We start from the raw sequence: 25,469 nt of genomic DNA on the forward strand, positions 1-25,469 counted from the left end.
TGGAGCTTCTCGGAGCATTTATTTTTTCTGAACACAGGGCACGGAGCAAGGGCTAGCTGAGGAGGGCTCATCAGTGGATGGGGGTGGGGAGGAGAAGGCTGGCGAAGGCTGGCTTGGGTGCAGGAGCCGACGTAGGGGCTGCATGTGGGTAGCAGCAGGATGAGGAATGGAAAGGATAGGGACCCAATTCCCCTAAGCCCACCCCACCCCATCCCTGGATCCCCTCTTTTCTCCCTTAAGTTAAAAAATATCCCTTGACGGCGCGCAGGGCGGAGACAACGGGCTCAGAAGTCAGCGCGGCCGCCAGCGTCTGCTCTGGCCAGCAGAGCCAGGTTCCGGCAGGGTGGCCACTCAGGCCTCCTCAGCTGTGGCATCGATGCCCGCATAAGTGAAGTTCTCAAACAGTGACATGTTCACGTAGGCCTGGGGACAGAGCAAGCTTCGCTAGAGTCCGGGGGAGAGGCGCCTCCGGCCTCGAGCCCCTGGACTTTTGTGGGGTTGGGGCATTTGGACAGATTCTGAATGGTTCTGGCACCTCGGGATGTCCCTGTGGCCGAGGACCAGCCCAGAGCACTGAGGACGACAGGCCGAGGCTGGGTCCCAGCTGAGACAGAGGGCCTTGACATCACTGTTAGATGGGTTTTTTCCCACGCTAACCAGGTGAACTAATCATCTGCTTACACACCCACTCATTCACCAGGCTGTTTTTGATGATTCACTCATTTGTATGAGTATTTCAACAATCCTTCATTCTTAAAGAGCTACTTACTTAATCATTAGTTAATTCCTTTAAGAACTCTTTTCTCATACTCACTCTGCTGTATTTCTGCCCTTGTATTTGTGTGATAATTCAGCCGGTGACTGAATTGCGTATTGATTCATATGATTATCGGGTCATCGATCACTAATCACACTCCTGCACTACACGATTACCGTGCCACTCATCTGCTCGTCCATCCACTCGGTGCCCTGCTCATGCCTTCTGCTCGGGCTCTGTGCCAGGCGGGGTGTCCCAGAGGCGAGTGGGCTGAGGGCCTCCTCGCAGTCGGGGACCAGGGGCTCGGGGAAGAGTTTAGATGGGCCCAGTGCCCACCGTGGTGAGGGCTGGAGAGGGGGCTGCAGCCAGGGGCACTGCCCAGAGGTGGCAACGGCTGCAGCTGAGGGATTGAGGGTGACACCCAGGAGCCCCGGCCCCCTCACCTTCCTGGCTTCCAGCATGCGGCCCAGCTGCAGCGCGATCTGGGCAAAGGGGGGCCGCTCGTAGGGACGGTCCCGCCAACACTGCCGCATCAGCTCGTACCTGTGCATGGAGCGGGGCAGGCGTGCATGAGACGGAGGCCGGGCCTGCTGGGGCGGTGGACGCGGAGCCCGCTCATCCCAGAGGAGGGCAGGCGGGCGGGCTTGGGGCACTCACACTTCGTCGTCACAGTTCCGGGGCTGCTCCATGCGGTAGCCCTGAGGCAGCTTCTCGTAGAGCTCGGCACAGGTCATGCCGCAGTAGGGGGTGCCTCCTGCGGGAGGGGACAGCGCTGTCTCAGCCCCGGGCCCCTTGGGGGTAGGGGCCGCTCTGGGGACAGGGGTCGGGGACTCACCGAGGCTCACGATCTCCCAGAGGAGGACCCCAAAGGACCAGCTGGAAAGGCAAGGACACACTTGTTACCCTCTAGGTCCTGGGGCCTGGCATTTAGTCTCTACCTGCCCAAGACGCACAGCCCCTCCCAGACCCTGCATGTGTCGGCTCTGGCCAGCAGGTGTCTCTGCTCCCTGAGGGTCCTCCAGACCCCTGGGTCAACCACATTACAGCCAGCACCTCTGCTGAGCACTAACTGTGGTCCAGGGACTGATCATGCAGTGTTGCTTCATTGGACCGTCACACCAGCCCTCTGACACAGGCTCTGCTATCATCCCCTTTTCACAGATGTGAACACTGAGGCACTGAGAGCTTAGCTAGCTTGCCCAAGGACTCACAGCTAGTGCGTGGAGGGCAAGGACTCAAATCCAGGCAGCCTCACTCCAAAACTTGCTCTTAATTGCATCTCACACCGTAGCCACCTCTGCATACTAGGCCCAGACCAGGGTCGGAAGCTTTAGTGCGGAGAGGGCATCTCGGGAGTCTCGGGCAGAAGCGGGAGGTGGGTTTGTGGTGGTCAGTGTGGTAGACAGTGAGCCGGGCAGGCCAGGGCACAGGGCTCGGGGCAGAGGGCAGGGCAGCTCAGGAGTCAGGGCTGCAGGGTGGCACAGGTCAGGCTCAGACAGGGATGGAGATCTCCAGAGAGAAGTCCTCTCGGGGTGGGGAGCTCAGGGAGGGCATCTTGGGGTTCACACTCTGGTAAGATCTGCAGGTGGACATGACCTTGCCCTTTGGAGAGGAAGCAGACAGCACTCCATTGGCCCAGGAGTACCATCGTCATTCCCCAACCGCTCCGAGGCACCCCCTGTCTCTTACACAAACCCAAGCCTGCACCACGCCTACCCCAATCCCACCCTAGAAACAAGCTTCCTTCCAGCTAACCCCCACCTTCCTGCTGATTTGCTAAGGCACACTTGAGACTCCTGTGTCACAGCCGGGACACTCCTAGGGGCATCTGAGTCGGTCCTGGCTTAGGCTACAGAGAGACGTGTCTGGTTGTGCCCATGTGGTGCCTGGGGGCCAAGCCCTGTGCCCCTTCCCACCTGCACACTCACACGTCACTCTTGGTGGTGTAGACGCTGTAGTTCAGAGACTCGATGGCCATCCAGCGCACGGGGAGACGCCCCTGGGAGAGAATGGGTTTGAGGGGTCCGGGGTGGAGGAAGGGGCTGTTTGGAGGTTCGGCGGCTGGGGTGGGGCCTGAAGGGGAGGGTTAAGTGGGCTTACCATTGTCTTCTTCACATAAACCTCCTCCCCCCGAGAAAGGCCGAAGTCTGCGATCTTGGAGGCCAAGTTCTCCCCGACCAGCACGTTCCGTGCAGCCAGGTCCCTGTGGATGAACTGCAGGCAAGGTCAGCAGTCAGGGGAGGCCCAGGACGGCTGCACCGCCACCCGGTCGGGCCCCGTCACTGGTCTTCAAGGGCGCCCTGGAGCCCATGGCTGTCCTCGCCTCCTCTCTGAGAGAGCGCGAGGCTGGCTCTCGTCCCCTCCCGGCCGGAGCCCAGGCCAGGGCCGCGTCAGGCTGAATCTCTCTTCCACACTGCACACTTCCTGTCCCTCTCTCCCCAGCCTCTCCTCCTCGTCCCCTCCTGGACGAAGGCACCCAGGTGAGCCAGTTCTGAGTTCCGGTTTCTCTCCACCTTCCTCAGAGGCCCCTCTTCTCTCTCCAGCACCCCCTCCCTCTGCACTGGCCCCTTCCTCTCTGCCTTTAAATACCCAAAGCATGGCTATCAGGGCTGACGTTGTGGTGTGGCCGGTTAAGCCGCCACCTGCAACACCTGGCTGCTCCACGTCCCCTCCAGCTCTCTGCTGATGCACCTGGGAAAGCAGTGGCGGCTGGCCTGAAGGCTTGGGCCCCTGCACCCACATAGGAGACCCAGATGCAGTTCCAAGCTCCTGGCTTCAGCCTGGCCCAGCCCTGGCTGATGTGGCCATTTGGTGAGTGAACCAGCAGATGGAAGATCTCTCTCTGTCTCTCCTTTTCTCTGTAACTCTGCCTTTCAAATAAATAAATGTTTAAAACAAACAAAAGTGTGGCAGTGTGGCTATCTTTAAAACTCCTTCTCTCCCACCCAGGCCCAGGCTCCTCCTTCCCCATCCTCGCGGGTGGGCCTCACCCACTCCCTCCCCTTGTCTCTGGCTGACATCCGCAACTGCTGCCTGGACACCTCCACCTGGAGGCCCTCGGGCACTGGCAAAGCAACAGCCCTCAGACCTCTCTGTGCTTGCAGACCCCCAGCCCCCCGGGCCAGGGACCACAGCTCTGACCTCACTCCTCCTCAGCCCCCTCACCCAGCAGAGCCTGCTGACTCTGTTTCGCGGAGGCAGCCCAGGGCCTTCCCTCCCCCCCACCTCGGCCCACGCACACCTGCTTCTCACTCAGGTACTGCATGCCATTGGCAGCGTCACTGGCGAAGCGCAGCAGCTGCCGGGAGCTGAGGGTGGAGGCGGTGCCGTGCTCTCGGGCAAAAGCGGGGTCTGTCTCCAGCACGCGGCTCTTCCGCAGGAAGTCGAGCAGGTTCCCGTAGGGGGCGTATTCAATAGCGATGTACAAGTAGCCTGGGGGGTGAGGCGATCAGAGACCTGGTGCTTAGCTAGAGGGCAGCCGGATGCACAGTAGCCACAGCTCCCGGAGGCTGACACCAAGGGTTTGGGAGGAGGGGCTCACCTCGGTTCTCGCAGGCCCCTAGGAGGTTGATGATGTTGGGGTGATGCCCCAGTTTGCACAGAACTTCCAGTTCCCCCGCAAAGTCACGATGGTCATTTTCAGAGGCATACTCTGGGCAGAGAATCCGTGTCACCTTTGTCAGACAGAACTCGGGAGGAAGGGCATGGGCCGGGGGAGGGGGGCGAGTGCCAGGGGGAGAGGGTCAGGGCTGGGGCCAGGGATCACTCCCGGGGACCTTTCAGCATCTTGATGGCTGCGTTCATCTTGAGCCCGTCCTTCTTGATCATGGCCCGGATGACCTGGCCGAAGTTCCCCTCCCCGATGAGGTCCTCAAAGGTGATGTCCTCCCACTCCAGCACCGGATAGCTCAGAGGCTCAGGCTGCTGCTTTGGCCGCCGGGTCAGTGTCAAGGTCCCCGAGCTGAACTGCAGGATGGTCTCCTCGCCCTTCAGAGAATGGGACAAAGGGGCAGGTGGTCCACACTGGGGACATGAAGCATACATAGAGAGTTCTCTTGGCTACGCTAAAGTGGGCAGGGACCTGGACGGAGAGCATCCTCGTGGTAAGCCAGGGACAAACACACAGACAGGACTATCCTGGGACAATCATAGGTGATGGGGCTACGGGTGGGCCACTGGGAGGACAGACGTCCAAGGAGAGAAACTTGGAGGAAGAGGCCAAGAACCCTGGTGTCTGGAATGCAGAAGGAGGGCTTGCGGAGGAAGTTGCTAGAAGCTGCATTGTGAGTTGCTGGACAGATGCCACTTGTAACATTAAAAGCAGAAACGAACTGGAATGAGCTGTGTAATGTCATGACATGGTTTTCTGGTCCCAGAGAGAGGGACTGGAGAGGGTCTGGAGAGGACACAAGGGTCCACTCGTGGAGCAGCTACGCCAGGTGAAGCCCTGAGCAACGGAGCTGGCGGAGGGGCTGCTTTCTTCTGTGCACTCTGGGCCCCTGTGCGCCCACTGGACGTCCAGCTGAGCTCTGAAGCCAGAAAGCAAGACCATCGCAAACAGCAGGAGAGGAGGGGGCTGGCCTGGGCAAGGCTCATGGCAGGAAGAAAAAAGAGCTGAGCGGGGCCAAGGAGGCCACCCACACGGGAACGCAAGAAGGGTTGAAGCAGGCCCGGTGCGGGGGCTTCCTAAGCGAACCGAGGCTCAGCTCAATGGGCCAGGGCTGAGGACAGGAAGGGCAGGCAGCTGGACGCGCACACGTGTGCTCTCGGGCTGGCACCCTGCCCGTGTGGCCAGGGAGGTGCACAGCACGGACACACACACGCACGTGCACCTGGGTGCCTGCCAGGGGATGCACACATGTGCTTGTACACAGCACACACGTGTCTGTGTGCAGACACACGTGTCAGGGACAGGTCTTGATATATGAGTGTAAGTTCAGAAAGTTCATGGAAGATGGAATGAAGGGGAAAAATAACTGAATGCAAGCGAACACTTTCAGGAGGTCCCTGGGAGCTGCCTGTGATGAGAACTCTGCCTAGTTGGCGACGTGTATGCCGTGATAACATGCGCGCTGAGGCCAATTTCTCTCATGTGTCCCCGGGACCCTCCCCCAGCACAGCAGTGATGCCTTCTGGGTGCGCTGACTCAGAGAGGGAGGGCCACCGCAGGGACCCCGATACTAGGCTCTCTATCACAGGGTCAGCCCTTGAGAAGGAAGAGGCTTGAGTTGATTTTTTTTGAAATGCCAAAGCAGGGCTCTAAATACCAAAGGGCAGAGTTCAGGGCCCGAGTGACAACAGTGGAGAAGGTCTCAGAGGCAACAGGACCTGCAGGGAGGACGGGACCAGAGCAGGTGCAGCTGGCCGGCTGCAGTGAGCCGCCTGAGGGCCGGGACTGCAGGGCACAGAGACCGCACAGGCTGACCAGGGGGCCTGGAGGGGCAGTGGTCCGTGCTTTTCCTCTCAGAGACGGCTGCATGAGGGCCTGAGGGCGCAGCATGTGCCACCCTCTGCACGGCATGGGGAAGGGGAAGCACCCCAGGTCCTTTTTTTTTTTTTTTTGCCAGGCAGAGTTAGACAGTGTGTGAGAGAGAGTTACAGACAGTGAGAGAGAGTTACAGACAGTGAGAGAGAGAGACAGAGAGAAAGGTCTTCCTTCCATTGGTTCACTCCCACAATGGCCGCTATGGCCGGCGCTGTGCCGACCCGAAGCCAGGAGCCGGGCACCTCCTCCCAGTCTCCCATGTGGGTGCAGGGACTCAAGCACTTGGGCCATCCTCCACTGCCTTCCCGGGCCACAGCAGAGAGCTGGACTGGAAGAGGAGCAACCGGGACCAGTACCCGGCACCCCAACCAGGACTAGAACCCGGGGTGCTGGCGCTGCAGGCGGAGGATTAGTCAAGTGAGCCCTGGCGCCAGCCGCACCCCAGGTCCTTAAGTCTCCCCAAGGAGGCCTGGGAATTGCCAGGGTGGCAGCTGGCATGAGGAGGGCACAGCAGGAGTGCCCGGTGGGCAGGGGGCCGCCGTAGTACTGAGGACCTCATGTGTAGATGTGTGTATAAAGAGGCAGGTTCCCACGTGGGCAGAGCCTGCAAGGACAGGGCCGCCAGGAACCCCAGGCACCCCTCCGTGACGTCACTATGCAGCCTGCACTGAGGCCCTAAGAAGGAGAAGGCAGGGTGTGGGGAAGGGGAGAGACAAGTTCTAAGCTGACCACGTCCAAACGCCCAGACATGCGATTGGCCCTGGTAAAATACGAACAAAGCTGAGCCGGGAATACGACAGAGCTCCCCACGAATATAAACGGGCTCCTGGGCTGAGCTCAGCTGTAGAGAAAATATTTTGCACCCCTGAACGCAGTCTTCTACCCGGGACCAGCACATGCGTGTGCACGCATGCACGCACACAGTACACAAGCTCTTGTGTGTGCGTAGGCGGAAACACATGGACACGAGGGTGGGACGTGGGCCCGGGGGCGGGCACAAACACTGACCGAGCCCGACTGGTAGGTGAAGGTGCGTCTTCGCTGCAGGCAGCTTCGGCGGATGCACACGAGGGCGAGGAGCGCGGCCAAGATGGTGAGGCAGGTGGCAGACACGGAGCCCACCACAGCCAGGACCAGCTGCTGATCCAGGCCCTCCTCGGCTGCCCGGCTCTCCTGGACGGGGCCCTCGCTCTGCAGCCCTGGATGCAATGAGAGGGGGCAGATGGCGGATGGCCTGGGTGAGGAACTCAGAGGCTGCCATGGGGTCCCACCGAGGGGGACAGGCCGGAGCCTCAGCATCAAGACACGGGGAACTCACTTGGGCCACAAGTGAGAAGGGACCAGGACATGAGTGCCCCAGCACCGAGTCTGAGCCACTTGTCGTGGGGAGCCCGGGCTGGGGGTAAGGCGGAGGGACTGCGGGAGGGCTGCGGGCCCTGGCCCCTCACCATTGCCCAGGGTAGATGCTTCCACCATGTTGCTCCAGTCACCGAGACCCTGAACGCTGGCCCGCACGCGGAAGAGGTAGCGCGTGCTGGCATTGAGGCCGCGGACGATGGTGTTGGTCTCCTCGGGCCTGTCCACGTCCATCCACAGAGGGTCTCCTGAGCCCCCAGCCACCTGCACCTCCACAATGTACTTGGATATAGGCCCAGGTGGAGCCTCCGGACGCTGCCACGTAAGCTGGATCTCGGAGTCCGAGAGGGCCTGGGCTTGCAGGTGCCGGGGGGCTGGAGGCCCTGGGGGGAGGGGGGAGGAGGTAGGGCTCACACAGGCCCAGGCTTTGCATAGCAGGCTCAGACATACTCATTCGAGTTGTGTCCGTTGCCCTGGGTACTACCCTATCGTGGGAGCCACCTGCCAACTTCTTTCTTCCCCTCCTAGGCCCCTCCCACCCTCAAAGCTGCCTTCACTTGGGAATTTCTGCTTCCCCTATTCCCCTTGTCTCTCAAGTCCTCCCCATGTCCCCATATGCTCTGTACTCCCCAAGCCCCACGGCCTGCCATGACCCATGACCTCCCCGCGTGACCCGTCTTCTGCTCTCCATGGCTCACATCTTCCCTGATACCCTGGGTGTGTGCTGTCTTCTCTGTCCACCCAGTTTCCAGCAACCTCCCATGCCCCTGTGTCCCCTGTCCTGGCCCGGTCCCCAGCCCGCCACCCTGTCCACCCCGGGCATACCGCTGGGGGGCAGAAGCACGCGTGCGAGGGGCGAAGCGGGGCCCAGGAGGGTGCAGTGGTAGAGCCGCACATCCAGCTGGTAGTGGGCACCAGGCGTGAGTCCAGTCAGGACGGCAGTGCGGGCCTGGGGGGACGAGACGTTCTCCCGCCGCTCCTGGCCGCGCGCCACGTCCCACAGGCGCAGCAGGAAACCGTCGCCCACCAGTGGCCCAGGCACCGAGGGTAAGGACCAGCTCACTCGCAGCCGGTCAGGGCCCTCCACATGCCACGCATCCAGCCACGGCTGCAGCAAGGGCTCTGGGGCCAGAGGTCAGGGGTCAGAACTGCTGATGGCTCCTGGGGGCTGGGATGGGACAAGCTCCAAGGGAAAGGCAGGGGCTCCGGGGGAGGAAGAGACTCGCCAACCCTGAGTGGACAGGACAGCAACCCCTGGGGGCCGGGAAGGAATGACTCGGGGCCTCTCACCAGGGCAGTCTGTGGTCATGAGGGTGGGAGGGCCCCAGGCCCCCTCACCCCCTTCGCCTGGCCTGCTCAGCTGCACACGGACGCTGTATCCTGTCTTTGGCCGCAGGTTCATTAGCGTCACGTTCTCACTGGGGTCCACTGGGGGTGGAGTTGGCAGCACACACCATTCAGTCCTAGCTCCTTCCTGAAGCCGCCATTCTCCCATCAGCCCCTCCCACTGCTGCCCAGCACCTGGGTCCCGCCCAGGACCCCGCCCACTCACCCACGATGGTGGACCAGGCCATGGTGCTGTCCTGGGGCCGGTAGTGCAGGCGGACAGAGGAGATGGGTCCGTCGCCAGAGAAGGAGACGAGCGGGGAGACCACCAGCTGGCGGCTGTGCTTGGCCAGGAGCCGAGGTGCAGTCAGAGGCACGGGGGGCACTGCCAGGAGACTCGGGGTAAGGCCCTGCCCAACACAGCTCACCCTGTCCTCAGAGGAAGTCTGTGCTTTGGGCATCAGCCATCTCTGGGGCTTCGTTTGGACCCGGGGACCCATTGTCACCAGATGGCCAGAGTGGCCAGGGCCCAGTGAGGCAGAGCTCTGGCCCTGGATGGCTTGGCGCCCAGGGATTTGTCAGGAAGGACATGAGAATATCCCATGAGATGCTGAGTGAGGGAGTGACGTGGCCAGACAGGGGTTGAGGGGCGAGGACTCCGCCCAGGCAGGAGCCAGCAGGTGCCAGCCTTGCCCTCTCTCTCCTCCTCCCCGACTCACCACTCTCTTCCCGAACAGCAACAAAAACAGAGGCGCCAAGGAAGCACCTGCTCTGCCCCAAGGCTTCACAGGCACCTTTCAGCCAGGGCTCGCTAACCCCTGCATCCTGAGTGCAGAAAGGGAGACTCAGAGACCCTGAGTAACTTGCCTCAGGATACACAGCAGCAAGCAGGAGGCTGAGTCAGGGTTGGCTCTAGGTCACCCCAAGTCAGGCGATTCTGCTTCAAAACAGCTTTGTGTCCCTGCCCAATGTCTTTACCCGACGGCCACTGCCTCTTACTCTGGCCTCAGCTTCTCCCTTTCCAGATTACAGCATCAGTGAATGTCCCTTGCCTCTTCCAAATATTTGCCAGACTGACTTTCGAAGAACAAGGAAGGAAAGAAGGAAGGAAGGGGGGCCAAAGAGGACGCAGGGTTGTGAGCCGGGGGACGGGGTCAGGCAGGAGCAGGTGGGTGCTGATTTGGGTCAGGACAGAGATACAGCTTGGATCCCACGGAGCCCCTGGTGCCAAGGCTGTGCAGTGGACCCGATGTCCAGGAGGTGGCCAGATACAGTCACACTCCCGTGAACCTGCACACTGGCTTCAGGGCCACATCTGCACCGGGAGGTCCCACCAAGTGGGCCTGGGCCAGGAGAGGGGTCCTGGCTGCAGAGAGCAGCTGAAACCTTGGGACTGGAGAGGGCACTTTACATGACACTAATGATCCCGGCCAGCACCCACTGGGCAGCACCCTGCATCGGGCACGGGGCTAACCGCTCCCAGGCATCGTCTGATTTAACCTCCACAGCACTCCTTTCAAGCAAGCACTCACACTCCAGCCGATGGGAGACAGAAACCCAAAGAGGCTAAGGAACTTGCTTAAAGCGACAGAGCTAGCGATCTTTAAAGAGTCAGACCCAAGCTGTCCAGCTCCAAAGCCTGGCTTGGGAGGAGTAGGGAGAGAAAGGCCAGAGGCAGGGCCTGGTGGTGGAGGCGGATGTGGAGGCGTGGGCGTGGGACAGGGCCGCTGAGGAGGTGGGCAGCAGAATGCAGCCGTGAGAAAGGGGCGGGTAAGAGGGAAGGCTTATACAGAGGGCGAGGGGCTCAGGAGCCCGGGTGGGAAAGACGGGGTGCTGAAGGTGATGGGGTACTTAGACTGGGTGACCACGCCTGGCCTGAGCGAGCCTGGGCCCTGGCCGTTCCCTCCTCATTCACCTGGCAGACTCCCTGCAGTGGTCAGCTTTGGGAAGCCAAGCAGGTCACCTTCTGAGTTTCACGGTCCCATGAGCTCCCCCTCTCCTAGCACTGAGTGCCCACATGGGGTGACTCGGAGCCAGGAGGAAGCACCCCAGAGGCACACTTGTGTGTGTGTGCGTGTGTGCGGGTTGTGGAGGGGAAGGCGTGGCTCGGCAGAAGGGAGGGTGAGGGTGGAGAGTGCCCCCAGTTTCTAGCACATGTGATGTCCTTTCCAGAAGGCACTCAGCTCTGCTCAGCCTGGACCCCCAGTAGCCCATAAGCCTTCTTGTTTGGCTGGTGCCGGGCTGTGACCTTAGATGCCCTCCCTTCCTGCTAGGATCCTGTCTGAGCGGGGCGGGTAGGGCCTGCTCTGCTCCCTGGCCTGAGGACATCACTGACCTTTGACATTGACCTTGAAGCGCCGGCTGTCTTGGCCACCAGATGTGGACACGCGGCACTCCCAGAGCCCACTGTCCCCAAGGGCCAGGCGGGGCACCTCGAACTCTGCAGTGGTCTTATCTGGCTCCACAATGGCCTTGGTGGACTAGGAGAGAGAGGAGAAGGGGACAAATGCCGAGTGGGCACCCCGTGGCAGGGACATGTGTGTCTGCTGGGATGATGCCTGGGACAGAGGCCCAGGGACAGCCCCTCGCCATCAGCCTGACCTCACGTGAGCCACCGGCAGTCCAGTGGCAGAGCCAGGGGGAAGTCTGGGAGTGGCTGGGGACCCGAGAGACCAGCTATGAACTGGTGGGTGGGGGCGGGGCGGGTTTGGGGGCCCAGGGCTGACCAGCAGCACGGTGCCGTCCGGCTTGCGCAGCTCCATGCTGCCCCGGACCGGGAAGGGGTTGCCTGCGGCTGCGCAGTTGATCCGGGGCGTGGTGTCTAGGTTGAACTCTAGCTCCGAGGCCACGTTGAGGATCTGGGGGATGCGGTCTGGGAAGGAAAGGACACTCGTTCTGGAGCTGCCCCCCCCATCCCCGCCTTGGGGCAGTCGATCACCAAAGTGCCCCTCCCCCCGTGCTGGGCATCTCAGCAGAAGCGCCCCCGTCTACCTGGTCACTGAATCCTGAGAGCCAGCAAAGTCCCACGGACTGCTCCAGCCCCCTCCCCACCGCCCCATCCCACACTAATGCCCGCAAGCAGGTGCCTCCCCATCCCCACAGTCAGAACAGGAGGTCAGGACTCCTGTGGGGGGCTCTGGCTGCAGACCCCCTCTCCCCAGGGCCTCCTGCTTCTGCTCACCACCCAGCAACAAAAGGGTCTTTCGCAGACACAAGCCCGGCCACTCCTTCCTGCCCCTCACCTTCTAAGCGCAAACCCTTCAGCAATCAGAGGCCCAGGACTGGACCTCTTCACTCCTCTGGTCTCCCTGTTCCACTGTCCCGCTGTTCAAGCCCTTGGGCGTTGCCCGTGCTCACTCCCCAGCCCTGTATCTCTGGGCTTTCACATCCAATCTCAGACCTCACCTCCTCCCAGGAGACTTCCCTGACTGGCCAGCCTCCCCTGGGCTCCCATACACTCTATGCTGCTGCCAGTCACGGTCTGGTGGCTGGTCCTGAGAGCACCTGCCAGACCGTGAGCACCGTGGCAGTGGGGCTGGGACGGCTCCTGGAGAGAAGCAGGCCAGTCTCCTCTGCTGGCTTGTCTCAAGGGGTCCGGAGACCCTGCTGCTCGCACCTGACTTCTCGCAGTGCACTCCATGCCACCCGGAGGGGCAGACACAGCCGCTGAACCGATCACAAGTGCCACCATTCTGGCACTGACACTGGAGGCGGCAGTCGGCCCCGAAATGACCAGGGGCGCAGGCTGGGGACAGAGGAGGTGGTTAGAGGGGGCATGGTCAAGGGACACAGATGGGGCACAGGCTGTACAGCAGGCTGGGGACAGAGTGGGCATCGGGTGGGTGAGCGGGGCACTGTGGGGGGCTCGGTGTGTAAGTCAGAGTGAGAGGGACAAGTTCAAGTTAGGGTGCGGCCATGGATTGGTGGGTTGGTCCATACCTTCCTGGCACTGGCTTCCTCTCCAGCCAGATCCACAAGAGCAGCCATAGGGGTCTGGGAGGCAGAAGGTGAGGCCCCGGCAGCCTGATGTGCCCGGGCACTGCTCCTGGCAGCTCTGCCCAAAACGGCCCTCTCTGCAGGCTAGAAACAGGCAGGCATGCCGGTGAGTTGGTCCCTCAGCCCCGCGCTCCATCCCATTGGCTCCAGGGTCTTTTCCAGGTTAGGCACCCTCTCCTGCCTGGGTCCTAGCTCCCTGCCTCCTCACCTTGCTCACAGCGGGTACCAGTGAATCCAGGAGGGCACACACACTCGCCGTCATGGTCATGGCAGACCCCTCCATGCAGGCAGCCTGGGCAGTCCTTGGCACAGCCTGGCCCCCAGCGCCCAGCCCCACAGCCTGGCAGAAAGTGTCCTCAGCAGTTGCCCTTCTCCCATCTGCCCCCCGCTGCTGAAGAATGGGGTAGCTCTGGGGACATGGGGTATCCGGGCGACCCACAGGACTCCCCGACTGCCCAGGACTTCCGTCCTCTGCTCCTCACCCCGCACAATGAGCCGAAAGAAGGCGCTGCCCAGGGGGCTGGCTTCCAGGTAGGTGGCACTGTAGATGCCGCTCGATCTGGGCTGCACATCTGGGAGCTGCAGCAGGAACCGCCCCTCCCGGGCCTCCTGCCAGTCCAGGGTATAGAAGTAGGATCCTGGGGACACCAACAGATCAGGGCCCTCAGCACCACACATGCACTGCTGCCACCTCTCTCCGCTCTCCCCTGCCCAGGTCACATCAGTGCGCCCCATGCACAGTCATCAGACCTGGGGCAAGGAAACCTGTTCATCATACAGTTCCGCGAGCCTGGCCACAGCAGGCCCTAGCCCCACTGCTGCGCACCTGCTCAGACTCCCAGCAGCCCTCAATTCTGGAATGACTTCCTTCTCTTCTGGGAAGACGCTCCTGCCTGTGCTCACAGCTGTGCCCCTCCTCGGAGCCCTGCCTGCCTTCTCCATCTTCCCACTCTTTTGGGCTCAGTCCAGGTTCTGTCTACTCTCTCCCACACCCTGCGAGGGTCCAGTCCCCACCTCCCACCCCTTCTTGTCTCAATGCTCAGCACTGGACATCCTGCCTTCCGGTCTTCCACACATCCGCTGCTCTAGGGGTGGACCCCTTGACCTAAGGGGCGGGTACGCCTCTCTCAGCAGCTCAGGGATGCCAGGGTTGGCCAGGGGCTTGTGGGTCTGCGGACCAAGGCAGGAGCCTTTGGAGCCACACAAGGAAATAGCTTCCTCATGTGCATTGCCCAAAGGGCCTAAGGAGGTCGGGGTGGAGGGCAGGCCCGGGGCTGGGCTGGCACAGGTGGGCCCAGCCTCAGCATACTCTGCTTCCTGCACCTGGGACCTGGCCTGGACACATCCGTTTAAGAGGCTGAACTTCCCCCTGCCAGTGGTGGGCACTTTGTCACCAGGTCTCTTTCTTTCCCATGGGGCCTGGAACTCTCTGCCAAGGGGGCTATGTGACTGTGACGGTGCCAGCTGACTCCCAGGGGAGAGGGAGAGATCGGGTTTAACATAGTGCTTATTTGGGGGTGACAGGGAAGGAGGGCGCCAGCCACAGACTCCTGGTTCTCTACATACTACAGAAGGGCTGGAGATGACCAGGATCCCAGAGTGGCGTGGGACCTGCTCCAGGGCGGTGAAAGGACATTAGAGGTTGGCCAGGAGGGTCACAGATGCACCACAGTGATGGTGTGTAAGGGGCCAAGGCTGAGGCTCCTGAGGGCGCCCCCAGTGCGGGAGGTCAGAACCACAGGTCTCTCACCATTGCTCTTCCAGATCACATCTGTCTGCTTCTCCTTGTGCACACGTGCGGAGAGAACAGCGGTGTCGCCTCGGTTCACTGTGTGTGTGACCTTGTCTGGGAGCAGGTGGGCTGTGGGGTGGAGGCTGCGGTCAGCGGCCAGGGTGGCGACCCCAGCCCTCCCGCCAGGACCGTGATCTCAGGGGCTCCCCCCGACCCGCCGGCCCTAGCCAGGTCAGCCTCACCTCCCGGGCTGTTGTGCACGTAGACAACGCGCGTGCGCCTCGCCCCGGCGCCGCCCACGCAGGAGAATACGCCCACGAGGTCCGAGGGCTTGGAGAAGCCGCGCAGCGTGACCTGGTGCGAGCCGTTGCGCGCCAGGTGCAGCGGCTGCCCCGGCGGGAGGGTGCGCACGATGCGGTCGTCCTTCTCCAAAAGCAGGGGCGGGCCCCAGGCGTCAGCGCCCTGGCCCGCCCCGGCCTCCCCGGACACGCAGGTCAGGAAGAAACGATGGGGGTCGGTGAGGCGCAGGTTGGCCAGCAGCGTCAGGTCCACCGCCGCGCCTGGGGCCGGGACACCAGTGACGCCATCGCAGCCCCCGGGAGCGCCCGGTCCCAGCCCTCTGATCCTCCGCCCTCTGAAGAGGGTCCCCAGCCCTAACCTCCCCCCCTACCCCGCTCCTGCCCTGCCCCCAGGCCCCAGGGCCACTTGGCTGTATCAGCTTTTCCATCCTCCCTCCCCCCTTCCTGAGCACTGGCCCCTTGCCCTGGAGTCTCTTCATCCTAAAAGAACAAAAACAAAACCACAAATCCTCGAGCCCCGCCTCCCCTGCCAGATGGCTTCCCTTTACTGCCCGCTGGCTGTCGCGGGAGTGAGCTATGTATTTCCTCCCTTCATTCCCCAGCAGGCCCCCTTCCCCACTTGTGCCTCAAGCTGCTCTGCGCAGGTGCAGCCGAGCCACTCGCCCAGCGTGGGTCAGGAGCTGTGGAGAGCGGAGGTGTCCCGCAGAAACTGAGCAATGCTTGGCTGCATCGAAGGTGCGGGGCCTGGGTGCTGCAGCCTGGCGGGTGTGGAGCCGACGCGAAGCCCCTGGCGCCAGGCCAGGAAACAGGGAGGGCCCCGACCTGCGACCTGCGCTTCCCAAGAGCTCACTGCCAAGTTGGGAGGCAGACATGGACATAGCCAGCAAAGGCAGGGTGCCCTGTGCGGGAGCACAGAGAGGGGGTCCCCACCCAGCATGCGGGTGGGGAATGGGGTGCTTCCTGGGAGATAAAGCTTGAGGGAGGGCTTTCAAAGCTGGAGCGGGAGCCAGGATGAGGGAATGGGAGGGGAGCTCCCAGGGCAGAGTAGGGGCATTCTAGGTGGGGTGGGGGGAGGGGCCTGAAAGCTATTATGGTTGGTGGGGAGAGGATGGTCTGGGTTTGGCCTGGCAGTGGCACAGAATGCAAGGCTCTGAGCTCCAGCGGGCATGGCCTGGTGGGGCCGAGTCTAGACTGTAGGGAGCCAGGCCCTCCCAGCCCCTCCCCCTTTGTTCCTGCCGGTTAATGATGAAGTAATTAATTGATTTAAATGCCATTCGGTTTATCAGTTAATAGGCTCAGAGAGCCATGCTGAATAAGTGAAGCCAGCCCTTCCTGATGCCTCCTGGGGATGGGCACCTGTTTTCCGTCGGCTCCTCACACCTCTGGGGAGGTGGAGGCACCTGGATTGTCTCACAAGCTCATCCACCCCTGGCTTTGACCATCACCTCTGAGTCAGAAACTGAGCTGACGGCCTTGCAGCTCAAACCTGTATTTCCATCAGCTTTTCCCAAAGCCGCCCTACTCCAGTGCACCCTGACTCAGTGCATGGCACCTGCCACCCAGAGCCCAGCCCGCAGGCATCTCAGACTCCCCCTGTCGTAATAATGAATGTTTATTGGATGTCAGTTAAGCACTTCCCTGATGTCCTCTCATTTTCTCTTCCCGACTGACCTGGGTGGTGGGTGTTATTATCCCTATTTTATTGAAGGGGAATAAAGGCTCAGAGAAGTTAAGCAACTTGCCCAAGGTCACACGCTTAGGTCTGTATGATTCTAAAGACTCAGCATGTTCTGTTTCTAAAGTCCACACTTCCGTGCTGGCTGTCCCAGCCAGTCTCAGAATTCTGTGAATTGTTTCCTAAAAGTTTCTGCACTTCATCCCCATCCCTACTCACCAGGGCCATCCCAGCAGCCACATGCTCCAAAGTGACCCCACCAAGACTCGCATCTGACCTTGTGACTCTTGCCTGCGACCTCCCATGGCTCCTCAGGGCCTGCAGGGTCGTGGGCCTGCGCCTGAACCCCTTGCAGCTCACACTCTGCCCCCTCCTTCTGCTCTGCCATGCACCTCCATGCCTCTGAGGCTTGCATTGCTAGTTCTTGCGCTTGGAGCAAAGAGCACCCCTCCAGGAGGGCTTTCCTGACTCCCCTTAGGTGGGTTACCCAGGGCAGAGCAAGCAGGCGTCTCCCTTTGGTCAGTGTGCCTCTGGAGCTGTGCTGACTGTGCAGCTCCCATCCCACGCCCAGGGTCCCCCGCTGGACTCTGAACACTCAGAGAGCAGAGGGAGGGAACCGGCTGCCACTTGCTCAGAAACGCTAAGTGGGGCACCCAGTGTGGGCACTGTACTGGGCCCTCTGCATACAATACCTCATTAACACGAACGGCCCAGTCCTTAGCCCAAGACCTCGGAGCTCAGTATGTGTGTGTCCAGTGAATGACTGAACAAATCCAACACACTATCCTAAGAGCACCCACTGGAAACTTCGCAGAGTCCCAGGCTGTCCTAGGATCGCACAGGGTCAAGGCAGCTCCCCTCCCCCACTGAATTCCAGTTCCTGCCTGAGTTTTCCTGGTGCTCGTTCCACCTTCTAACAAGTCAAAGTGATGGCAGTCATGAGAGAGTTGCTATCTTTTCCCCGGTTCTATGTATTGTTTTAAGTGTACCGCTCGGTGCTCCTGAACTCATGTACACAGTACTGTACAACCATCACCACCACCTGCCTTGCACAATCCTTTCCATCTTACAAAATGGAAATGCTGTACCCATTAACCAGACTCCTCCCACCCCAGCCATGGCAACCACCATTGCACTTTCTGTCTCTAGGATACAATAGGGCTTCTGGGGGCCAAATCAGGGCCTCAGGGCCCCAGGAATGAGGTGGGAGTGCGAGGGCAAGACTTACCAACGTGAGAAGTCAGCAAGAAGATGGCGAGCAGGGGAGTGGGACCCAGGCAGACCATGCTCCGGAGGCTGACCCAGGCCAGCCGGGTGCAGCTAGGCCTGGGGTCAGGACTACGCGTCTGAGTGCTCAGCCTGTGCCGTCCAGGGAGCCTGGGTGCTGCGGAGGAAGAGGAAATGAGGTGGCTTGGATGGGAGGAGAGCAGGAGAGAAGGGTGGGAAGTTCTTATCCCTGCCTGGCTCTGTCACCCTCCGGCCTGGCCCCCACCAGGCTGGGGATGGGAGTGGCCTGGAATGGGGCCACTGGAGGCAGGGGTGGGGGGGTGGAGGATGGGAGGGTTATGGTTCAGGACAGACCTGGGGGCTGTGGGGCTGATGTTGGCCATTCCCTCTCCCGTCAGTCCTCCGTCGGGCTGGCGCACAGGAGGCGGGCGGCAGGAAAGGGAGGAAGCCTGTGGCTTCCGCCTATTGAGGAGGGATGAGGGGAGGACATTGTTCTGGGGTCTCCCCTCCTCCCTGTGCGTACACACACCGTGGCCCAGAGGACTCCGCACGTACACTCCCAGGACACCGGCAGGGACCCGGGACCCCAGAGAGCAGGGTGCGTGTGTGCCACGGGGGATCTCTGCGGGGCTCAGGGCGACCAAGAACCTTTCGGTGTATCGTGTGTGCCTCTCCAGATGGCAAAACAGGCCTGCGCTGGTTCTCGCTGGCACCCTGAGGTCATGGTGAGCCTGGGACTTGAACTTCTGATCTGGTTCTTGTTTTTCGGTGCTGGTCGCTCCTTAGGCCCCATGTTAAGCAGGTCTGAGGAACGCAGGGAGAGAGTCCCCAGTGTGGCTGGACCTCAGCTTAAACTACACGGAGGCTCAGCACACTGTTGGCCTGATGTCTTGCGTTGTGCAGCGAACCGAGTCTCTCCCTGGGTGCCGGGGCAGCTGGCGTCCTCCCAGGAGAAGCACTGACTCTGGAAAGGCTGTGATGCCTGGGTGACACCCGGCAGATGTCCCAGCGGCTTGGCAAAGCCCCTAAGGCCCCGGGAACCCCGGGAACCTCTGCTGCACTCCTGAGACAACACCTCTCCCGGCCCTAGCAGTTCCCAGAGTAGAACAGGACCCAGGTTGCAGGATGCTGGTGGGGAAGCCCCTGCAGAGAATAGGGGGAGGAGCTATCAGGTGCCCCCTGGCCTGGGATGGAAGGGCTGGGGTTGGGGGGAAGCCTGGTGCCAGATTGCATAACTTGGGTCTAGGTGTCTGCATCTTCCCAGAGTGCATTGCTGGTGGACAGGTGGATGCTGAATTTTCTTTTGTATCTACCAGGCTCGAATTCAGTTTCCAGGGGAAGTTGGGTTCCTGTCCCAGACTCTTCTGAAGGTCCCTGAAAAGCCCCAGGGGAGGCTCTGACTCCTGGAGTGGCAAGAAAAAGGACCAGAGAGGTCCACCCCAGCACCTGAGGGACACACACGTACCCATTCCCAGGTCTGAGGCCTGGAAGAGCTTTCTCTGGACAAGGTTCTGGGTGGAAGTGGGAGTGGGAGCAGGGAGAGGGGTTGATGCCTGAAGCTTCAGCTGGTCTTGGTGCCCAGATCGCTGAACCTGCGAGGAGTGGAGTTGGAAAAGGCCCGGGCTGATTGTGTGGCAGGATGGTGATGGTGGGCAGAGGGCACGTCTGTGGAACTGTCCTTTGTTTCTGGGAAAACTGGTGAGCCTGCTGTTGTTTCGCAGGTGTATGGAGGGCCCTTGGGTAGTGTCTGTACTTCCTGAAAATAACGCAGATACTGACACGTGGTTGCTCTGAATGGAGAGGTTTGGGCCTCTGACTCTGGCAGGTGCAAAGACCCTGGGCCCCTCTGCTCTTGCCAACTTTCAGCTGGGAAACAACGCCCTTCATGGTCGGTAGCTAAATAGAAGGCAAACAGTGCACAGTTTGCATACAAGAATCTGTATTATACAACAATGTCTTCTAAGTGTGAAAATATTTTTACATCTGTTGAAATGATGCTGTAAGTAAATGAAATGGCCTCAATTTATAAACAACCTGTTCAAATATCACTGCACAAATTTTGAGTGGGTTGTGCATACATCTGCTGTTACAATAGGAATCCTGAAATCAAAAAATAAACATCTTGGAAGTCTCGGTCATGGGAAATTATAGACCAAAGACAGTGTTAAGCAAACATGCAGTTCTACACATTGTAAGGTTAACCCCCAACCCAAAGCAAACCACACTGATCAAAATAGAGCTAAACTAAAGGTAATTCATAAATAATAACACAAGAAAGCAAGAATAGCGCATGCACAACCCAGCAGGCTGATAAGTCACTGCTAACAAAACCACATTCCCTATGGAAGATAGCCAAGTCCTTGGGCCCCTGAACCCTCGTGGGAGACCTAGATGAAGCTTCTGGCTCCTGGCTTCAGCCTGGCCCAGCCCTGGCCATTGTGGCCATTTGAGGAGCAAATCAGAGGATGGAAGACTTCTCTCTCTCTGTCTCCTTCTCTTTCTGTAACTCTGCCTTTCAAATCAATAAAGTAAATTTTAGAAGAGAAAAAAACCACCTTCCCCAAATAGTGGCAATTCCAGCTGTGGATACATGGACCTGTGCTGGCTATCAGGGTTCCCAGACAGCCAGGCCCCTGGTGGAACCCTGGAGCAGGAGCTTTTGGTAAACTCACCATGCCAATTTTAGTTTCCAAATGCTCCATTTTAGTGACCTTCATTTATTTATTTATTTATTTATTTATTTATTTTTAAAGATTCATTTATTTTCTTTGAAAGTCAGAGTTATACACAGCGAGAAGGAGAGGCAGAGAGAGAGAGGTCTTCCATCTGCAGGTTCACTCCCCAATTGGCCACAATGGCTGAAGATGCACCGACTCAAAGCCAGAAGCCAGGAGCTTCTTCTGGGTCTCCCAGGTGGGTGCAGGGGCCCAAGGACTTGGGCCATCTTCCACTACTTTCCCAGGCCATAGCAGAGAGCTAGATTGGAAGTGGAGCAGCCGGGTCTCGAACCGGTGCCCATATGGGATGCCAGCACTGCAGGTGGCAGTTTTACCTGCTACGCCATTGCGCTGGCCCCTGACTTTCATTTAGAAGTAGTAATGGGGTAAGTAGTCTACAGTTGGACCTAGAAAGAAAAGCCAATGAAATTAGTTATATATATATATATATATATATATATATATATGTATAAAGTATAAAGTCTGGGGCCGGTGCTGTGGTGTAGTGGGTTAAGCCATCATCTGCAGTGCCGGCATCCCATATAAGCACGGGTTCAAGTCCCGGCTGCTCCGCTTCCAATCCAGCTCTCTGCTATGGCCTAGGAAAGCGGTAGAAGGTCCTTGGGCCCCTGCACTTGTGTGGGAGAATATATAAAATATAAAATATAAATATATGTTGTGCCCATAAAAGCTAAAAGAGGACTTGTGTTTATGGAAGCCAAAACCCATGGGTCTGTGTTTATTTGGTGGTGTCACCTGTTTCAAGTGATACTGAACATTTGGGATGTTTCTCATAGCCAACCTGTAGATTTGGGGCTGCCTTGTTTGGAGAAGTCCTTCTTCAGGGCCAGGTGAGTGAAACCAAAGTGAGGACAGGCCTGTAGCTTCGCAGGAGCCCCGCCACGCAGGCTTGTGTCCACCCAGTGCCTCCTGTGTGCCAGGTGCTGTGCCATCTACTGTGGAGCGAAGGTGGGAAGGACCTCAGGCTCTGGCATGTGTGGCCTGAGCAACGGGAGATGGTTTTCATGGCACAAATCTGAGGACTTGAAGCCTCAAGGCTCTTGTCCGAAGGACAACCCTCATTTTGGCAGGGTACGAGGCAAGGACACAATGCTGTCCAGAGACGAGGCAGCCCAGCAGGTGTCCACGGGGGCCATCTACAAGACAAGTGCGCTCCTGTCTGTCTTTGCCATCCAGAACACACATGGCTTTGCACAGACTCAGGCACCTAAAGCACATGGTGAAGGGACTGTGCACTGGGTAGTCCCACCACAGGCCGTCCTGATGTGTGTGCCACCTACACACTGTGACGACCATCAGGTCCTGTGGGCAGCCTCAGTATTGTCTTTCCTACAGAGTGCTCTCAGGAGTTTTGGGCTGCTGATGGGAATGACACAGCGCCTCTAGATTAGCGTGGGTGTTGGGGTGGTTGGTGGCACCAGGTGTTCCCAGGGTGTGTCCTCCTTGACCCCAAGGGGTTTGGCCAGTCCCAGACCATGGGGGTTCTGTTCTATGCTTGCTTCTTTGGGGCTGGGACTGCTTTTCTCTACGTCCCTGCCCCCAACCTTCCATTTGGAAACTGGACAGGGGAGGGGGCTAGGTGCAGGGGAAGTAGGGACAGTGGACCAGGTTGGGTAATGGACAGAAGGCTGGGTGGGAGCTCAGGCTGGAGGGATGAGGACTGGCTGACCAAGGCCCACTTAGATAGTGGAGGTTCTGGGGAAAACATCCCATTCTCTCAACCCAGGTTTAGGTCAGGGACTGTGTGACCTTTCACCTGAAGGATGGTGTAGAGTCAGGCTGGGGCTGGCAGTGCCAGCTGGGCTTCTTCTTTCCCGAGCCAATGGGACAATGGGAACTGGGGCAGTGGCTGGCAACACCCAGGACACAGCCCATAAACTGTGGCAAATCTCGTCCTCCTGAGCCAGAGGAACTAGTGCTTCTTAAAAAAATAAAGAAGATGGGGCCCATGCTGTGGTGTAGTGGATAAAGCCACCGCCTGCAGCACCGGCATCCCATATGGGCACTGGTTCTAGTCCCAGCGGCTCCACTTCCAATCCAGCTCTCTGCTATGGCCTGGGAAAGCAGTGGAAGATGGCCCAAGTCCTTGGACCCCTGCCCCTACATGGGAGACCTGAAGAAACTCCTGGCTCCTGTCTTCAGATTGGCACAGCTCCAGCCATTATGGCCAATTGGGGAATGAACCAGAGGATGGAAGACCTCTCTCTCTCTCTCTCTCTCTCTCTCTCTCTCTCTCTGCCTCTCCTCTCTCTCTGTAACTCTTTCAAATAATAAATAAATCTTTAAAAAATTTTAAAAATAAGGTAGACTTTATACTTTTTAAAAAGAAGATTTATTTATTTATTTGAAAGTCAGAGTTACACAGAGAGAGGAGAGGCAGAGAGAAAGAGAGAGAGAGGTCTTCCATCTGCTGGTTCACTCCCCAATTGGCTGCAACAGCCGGAGCTGCACCAATCCGAAGCCAGGAGCCAGGAGCTTCTTCTGGGTCTCCCACACAAGTGCAGGAGCCCAAGGACCTGGGCTATCTTCCACTGCTTTCCTAGGCCATAGCGGAGAGCTGGATTGGAAGTGGAGCAGCTGGGACTTGAACGGGTGCCTATATGGGATGCTGGCACTGCAGGCGGTGGCTTAACCTGCTATGCCACAGCGCCGGCCCCAGACTTTATACTTTTTAAAAAATATTTTTTTGTTTGAAAGACAGAGTTAATGGGGGGGGGGGGATAGAAAGAGAGAGAGAACCGTCTATCTGCCGGTTCATTCCCTAAATAGCCACAATGGCTGGAGCTGGGCAGTCCAACGCCAGGAGCCAGGAGCTTCTTCCAGATCTCCCACGTGGGTGCAGGGGCCCAAACACTTGGGCCATCTTCCACCGCTGTTCTCAGGTGCATCGGCAGGGAACTGGATCAGGAGCAGAGCAGCTGAAACATGCTCACATGGGATGCTGGTGTCACTGGCAACAGACTTTATCTGATCTACCACATCAGTCCCCATCTGGTGTATTTCCTGCCTCAGTCCCAGTAGCAGCAATTTCCACAAGGAACTTCGGTTTTCGTTACTTGAGGAATGTATCAGAAACCCAGATCTGGTGGGACAGAGCCCGGCGCCGCGTCTCACTAGGCTAATCCTAGTGCCTGCGGCGCTGGCACCCTGGGTTCTAGTTCTGGTTGGGACGCCGGATTCTGTCCTGGTTGCTCCTCTTCTGGGCCAGCTCTCTGCTGTGGCCCGGGAGGGTAGTGGAGGATGGCCCAAGTGCTTGGGCCCTGCACCGCATGGGAGACCAGGAGGAAGCACCTGGCTCCTGGCTTCGGATTGGCGCAGCACACCGGCCGTAGCGGCCATTGGGGGGTGAACCAACGGAAAAGTAAGACCTTTCTCTCTCTCACTGTCTAACTCTGCCTGTCAAAAAAAAAAAAAAAAAAAAAAAAAAAAAGTCTGGTGGGACAGGCATTTGGTGCAGCAATTAAGAAACAGCTTGAGAGGCTTGTGCTGTGGCGCAATGAGTTAAGCCACGGACTGCAGTGTCAGCATCCCAAATGGGCATCAGTTTGAGTCCCGGCTGCTCCATTTCCAATCCAGCTCCCTGCTAATTAGGCCTAGAAAAGCAGTAGGAGATGGCCCAAGTCCTTAGACTGTTGCACGCACGTGGGAACCCAGATGAAGCTCCTGGCTCCTGGCTTCAGTCAGGGCCAGCCCTATCCATTGCAGCCGTCTGGGGAGTGAACCCGCGGATTGAAGATCAGTCTCCTTTCTGTCTCTGTAATTCTGCATTTCAAATAAAGAAATCTCTAAAAAAAGAAAAAGAAACAGCTTGAGATGCCCACATCCCATACTGGAGCGCTCTGCTTCCAATGCACCTTCCTGCTAAGGTGCTCTCTGGGAGGCAGCAGGAGATGGATCAAGTATTTGAGTCCCTGCCACCCACATGAGGCACCTGGATGGAATTCTGAGCTCCTGGCATCAGCCTGGCCCAGCCCTAGCTGATGCGGCCATTGGCCATTTGGAAAGTGAACCAATGGACGGCAGATCTCTATGTCTCTTTCAGTGTCTCTCTACCTTTCAAATAAACTGAAGTTTCTATTGAAAAAACAAGTCTGGGCATCAAGTATGCTCATTTTACTAGTGAATCATTGCTTCCAGGCTCCCTCAGCTGGCACAGCAAGGAAACAAGTGTGTTACACAAACTCAAGTATATACCCAAGGTGACAAATACTTCTATATGCAATTATTTGTATTTATATTAAGCTAAATGTGACATCATAGGATGTCACCAACTGTAATCCATTACCACATGGATCAGGGCAGTGTCTTTTATCTATAACTACCCCTTTTCCCCCACCAGATACAGACAACATTATCCTTATCGTTTGATTTTTCTAAAATCTTATTTTCAGTGATGGGCGTTTGGCCTACTGGTTCAGCTGCTGGCTGGGATGCCCACAAACCGAATCAGAACGCCTGCTCTCAGGTCGCAGCTCTTCTCCCAACCCCAGCTTCCTGCTGACGTGCGCCCTGAGAGGCAGCGGTGATGACTCAAGTGCGTGGGCCTCTGCCACCCCCGTGTGAGACCTGGATGGAGTTCCTGGCTGCTGGCATCGGCCTAACTCAGCCCTGGATGTTTCTGGCATTTGGGAGTGCACCAGCAGATGGGAGATCTCTGTCTTTCTCTTTGTCCACCTTCAAAACGAAAAAGAAAAAAGGTAATGGGAGATGAATTTTAAAAAAATTTATAAAATGTACGTTTTCAGGGGGCCAGTGTTGTGGCTCAGTAGATTAAACCACCACCTGCGATGCTGGCATCCCATATGTGCCCTGTTCAAGTACTGGCTGTGCCATTTCCAATCCAGCTCCCTGCTAATGCACCTGAGAAAACAGTCAAAG

At 58.6% G+C, this 25,469-nt stretch overlaps 1 protein-coding gene and 3 long non-coding RNA genes across 14 annotated transcripts in view; 2 read left to right on the forward strand and 2 right to left on the reverse strand.

The window, feature by feature from the left end:
- On the reverse strand, nucleotides 1-18,315 carry TIE1 (tyrosine kinase with immunoglobulin like and EGF like domains 1). 2 transcript variants are annotated; one of them, XR_011390175.2, is made up of 24 exons: nucleotides 18,208-18,315; nucleotides 17,855-18,010; nucleotides 14,895-15,212; nucleotides 14,671-14,781; nucleotides 13,403-13,558; nucleotides 13,129-13,260; nucleotides 12,864-13,004; nucleotides 12,541-12,669; nucleotides 11,651-11,796; nucleotides 11,260-11,404; nucleotides 9,151-9,309; nucleotides 8,889-9,026; nucleotides 8,424-8,720; nucleotides 7,691-7,981; nucleotides 7,251-7,441; nucleotides 4,534-4,744; nucleotides 4,299-4,409; nucleotides 3,999-4,189; nucleotides 2,858-2,971; nucleotides 2,674-2,756; nucleotides 1,593-1,633; nucleotides 1,415-1,511; nucleotides 1,201-1,300; nucleotides 1-423 (listed from the first exon to the last, which is right to left on the reverse strand). XR_011390175.2 is itself a non-coding variant. In XM_008265418.5 (24 exons), exons 2-24 carry the CDS (start codon nucleotides 17,910-17,912, stop codon nucleotides 352-354), a joined length of 3,420 nt encoding a protein of 1,139 aa, XP_008263640.5. In that variant the 5' UTR covers nucleotides 17,913-18,010; nucleotides 18,208-18,315; the 3' UTR covers nucleotides 1-351. The 2 variants fall into 2 exon arrangements, 1 of the variants encoding a protein (XP_008263640.5); XM_008265418.5 differs by having other exon boundaries at nucleotides 2,686-2,756.
- Nucleotides 15,010-16,688, forward strand: LOC127493467 (uncharacterized). Its single transcript, XR_007923665.3, has 3 exons — nucleotides 15,010-15,145; nucleotides 15,557-15,686; nucleotides 16,238-16,688. It is a non-coding gene; the product is annotated as an uncharacterized LOC127493467 (long non-coding RNA).
- The window catches only part of LOC103350201 (uncharacterized), a 17,311-nt gene continuing 10,110 nt past the window's right edge, over nucleotides 18,269-25,469 (forward strand). For 6 of the 10 annotated variants that reach the window (XR_011390176.2, XR_016237390.1, XR_016237392.1 and 3 more), the window contains exons 1-2: nucleotides 18,269-18,451; nucleotides 24,983-25,288. This is a non-coding gene — a long non-coding RNA (uncharacterized LOC103350201). Of the gene's footprint in view, nucleotides 18,579-24,982; nucleotides 25,289-25,469 lie in introns of all 10 variants that reach the window. The other 4 variants (XR_016237389.1, XR_016237386.1, XR_016237388.1 and 1 more) reach the window with 4 other exon arrangements.
- LOC149125738 (uncharacterized) overlaps nucleotides 24,690-25,469 on the reverse strand; it is a 1,317-nt gene continuing 537 nt past the window's right edge. Inside the window, exon 2 of the long non-coding RNA XR_016237393.1 lies at nucleotides 24,690-25,265. This is a non-coding gene — a long non-coding RNA (uncharacterized LOC149125738). The remainder of the gene's footprint in view (nucleotides 25,266-25,469) is intronic.

This window comes from Oryctolagus cuniculus, chromosome 7 (genome assembly GCF_051225735.1).
Source record: "Oryctolagus cuniculus isolate XC-2025 breed Fujian yellow rabbit chromosome 7, ASM5122573v1, whole genome shotgun sequence".
In the NCBI taxonomy this organism is placed as follows: Eukaryota; Metazoa; Chordata; class Mammalia; order Lagomorpha; family Leporidae; genus Oryctolagus; species Oryctolagus cuniculus.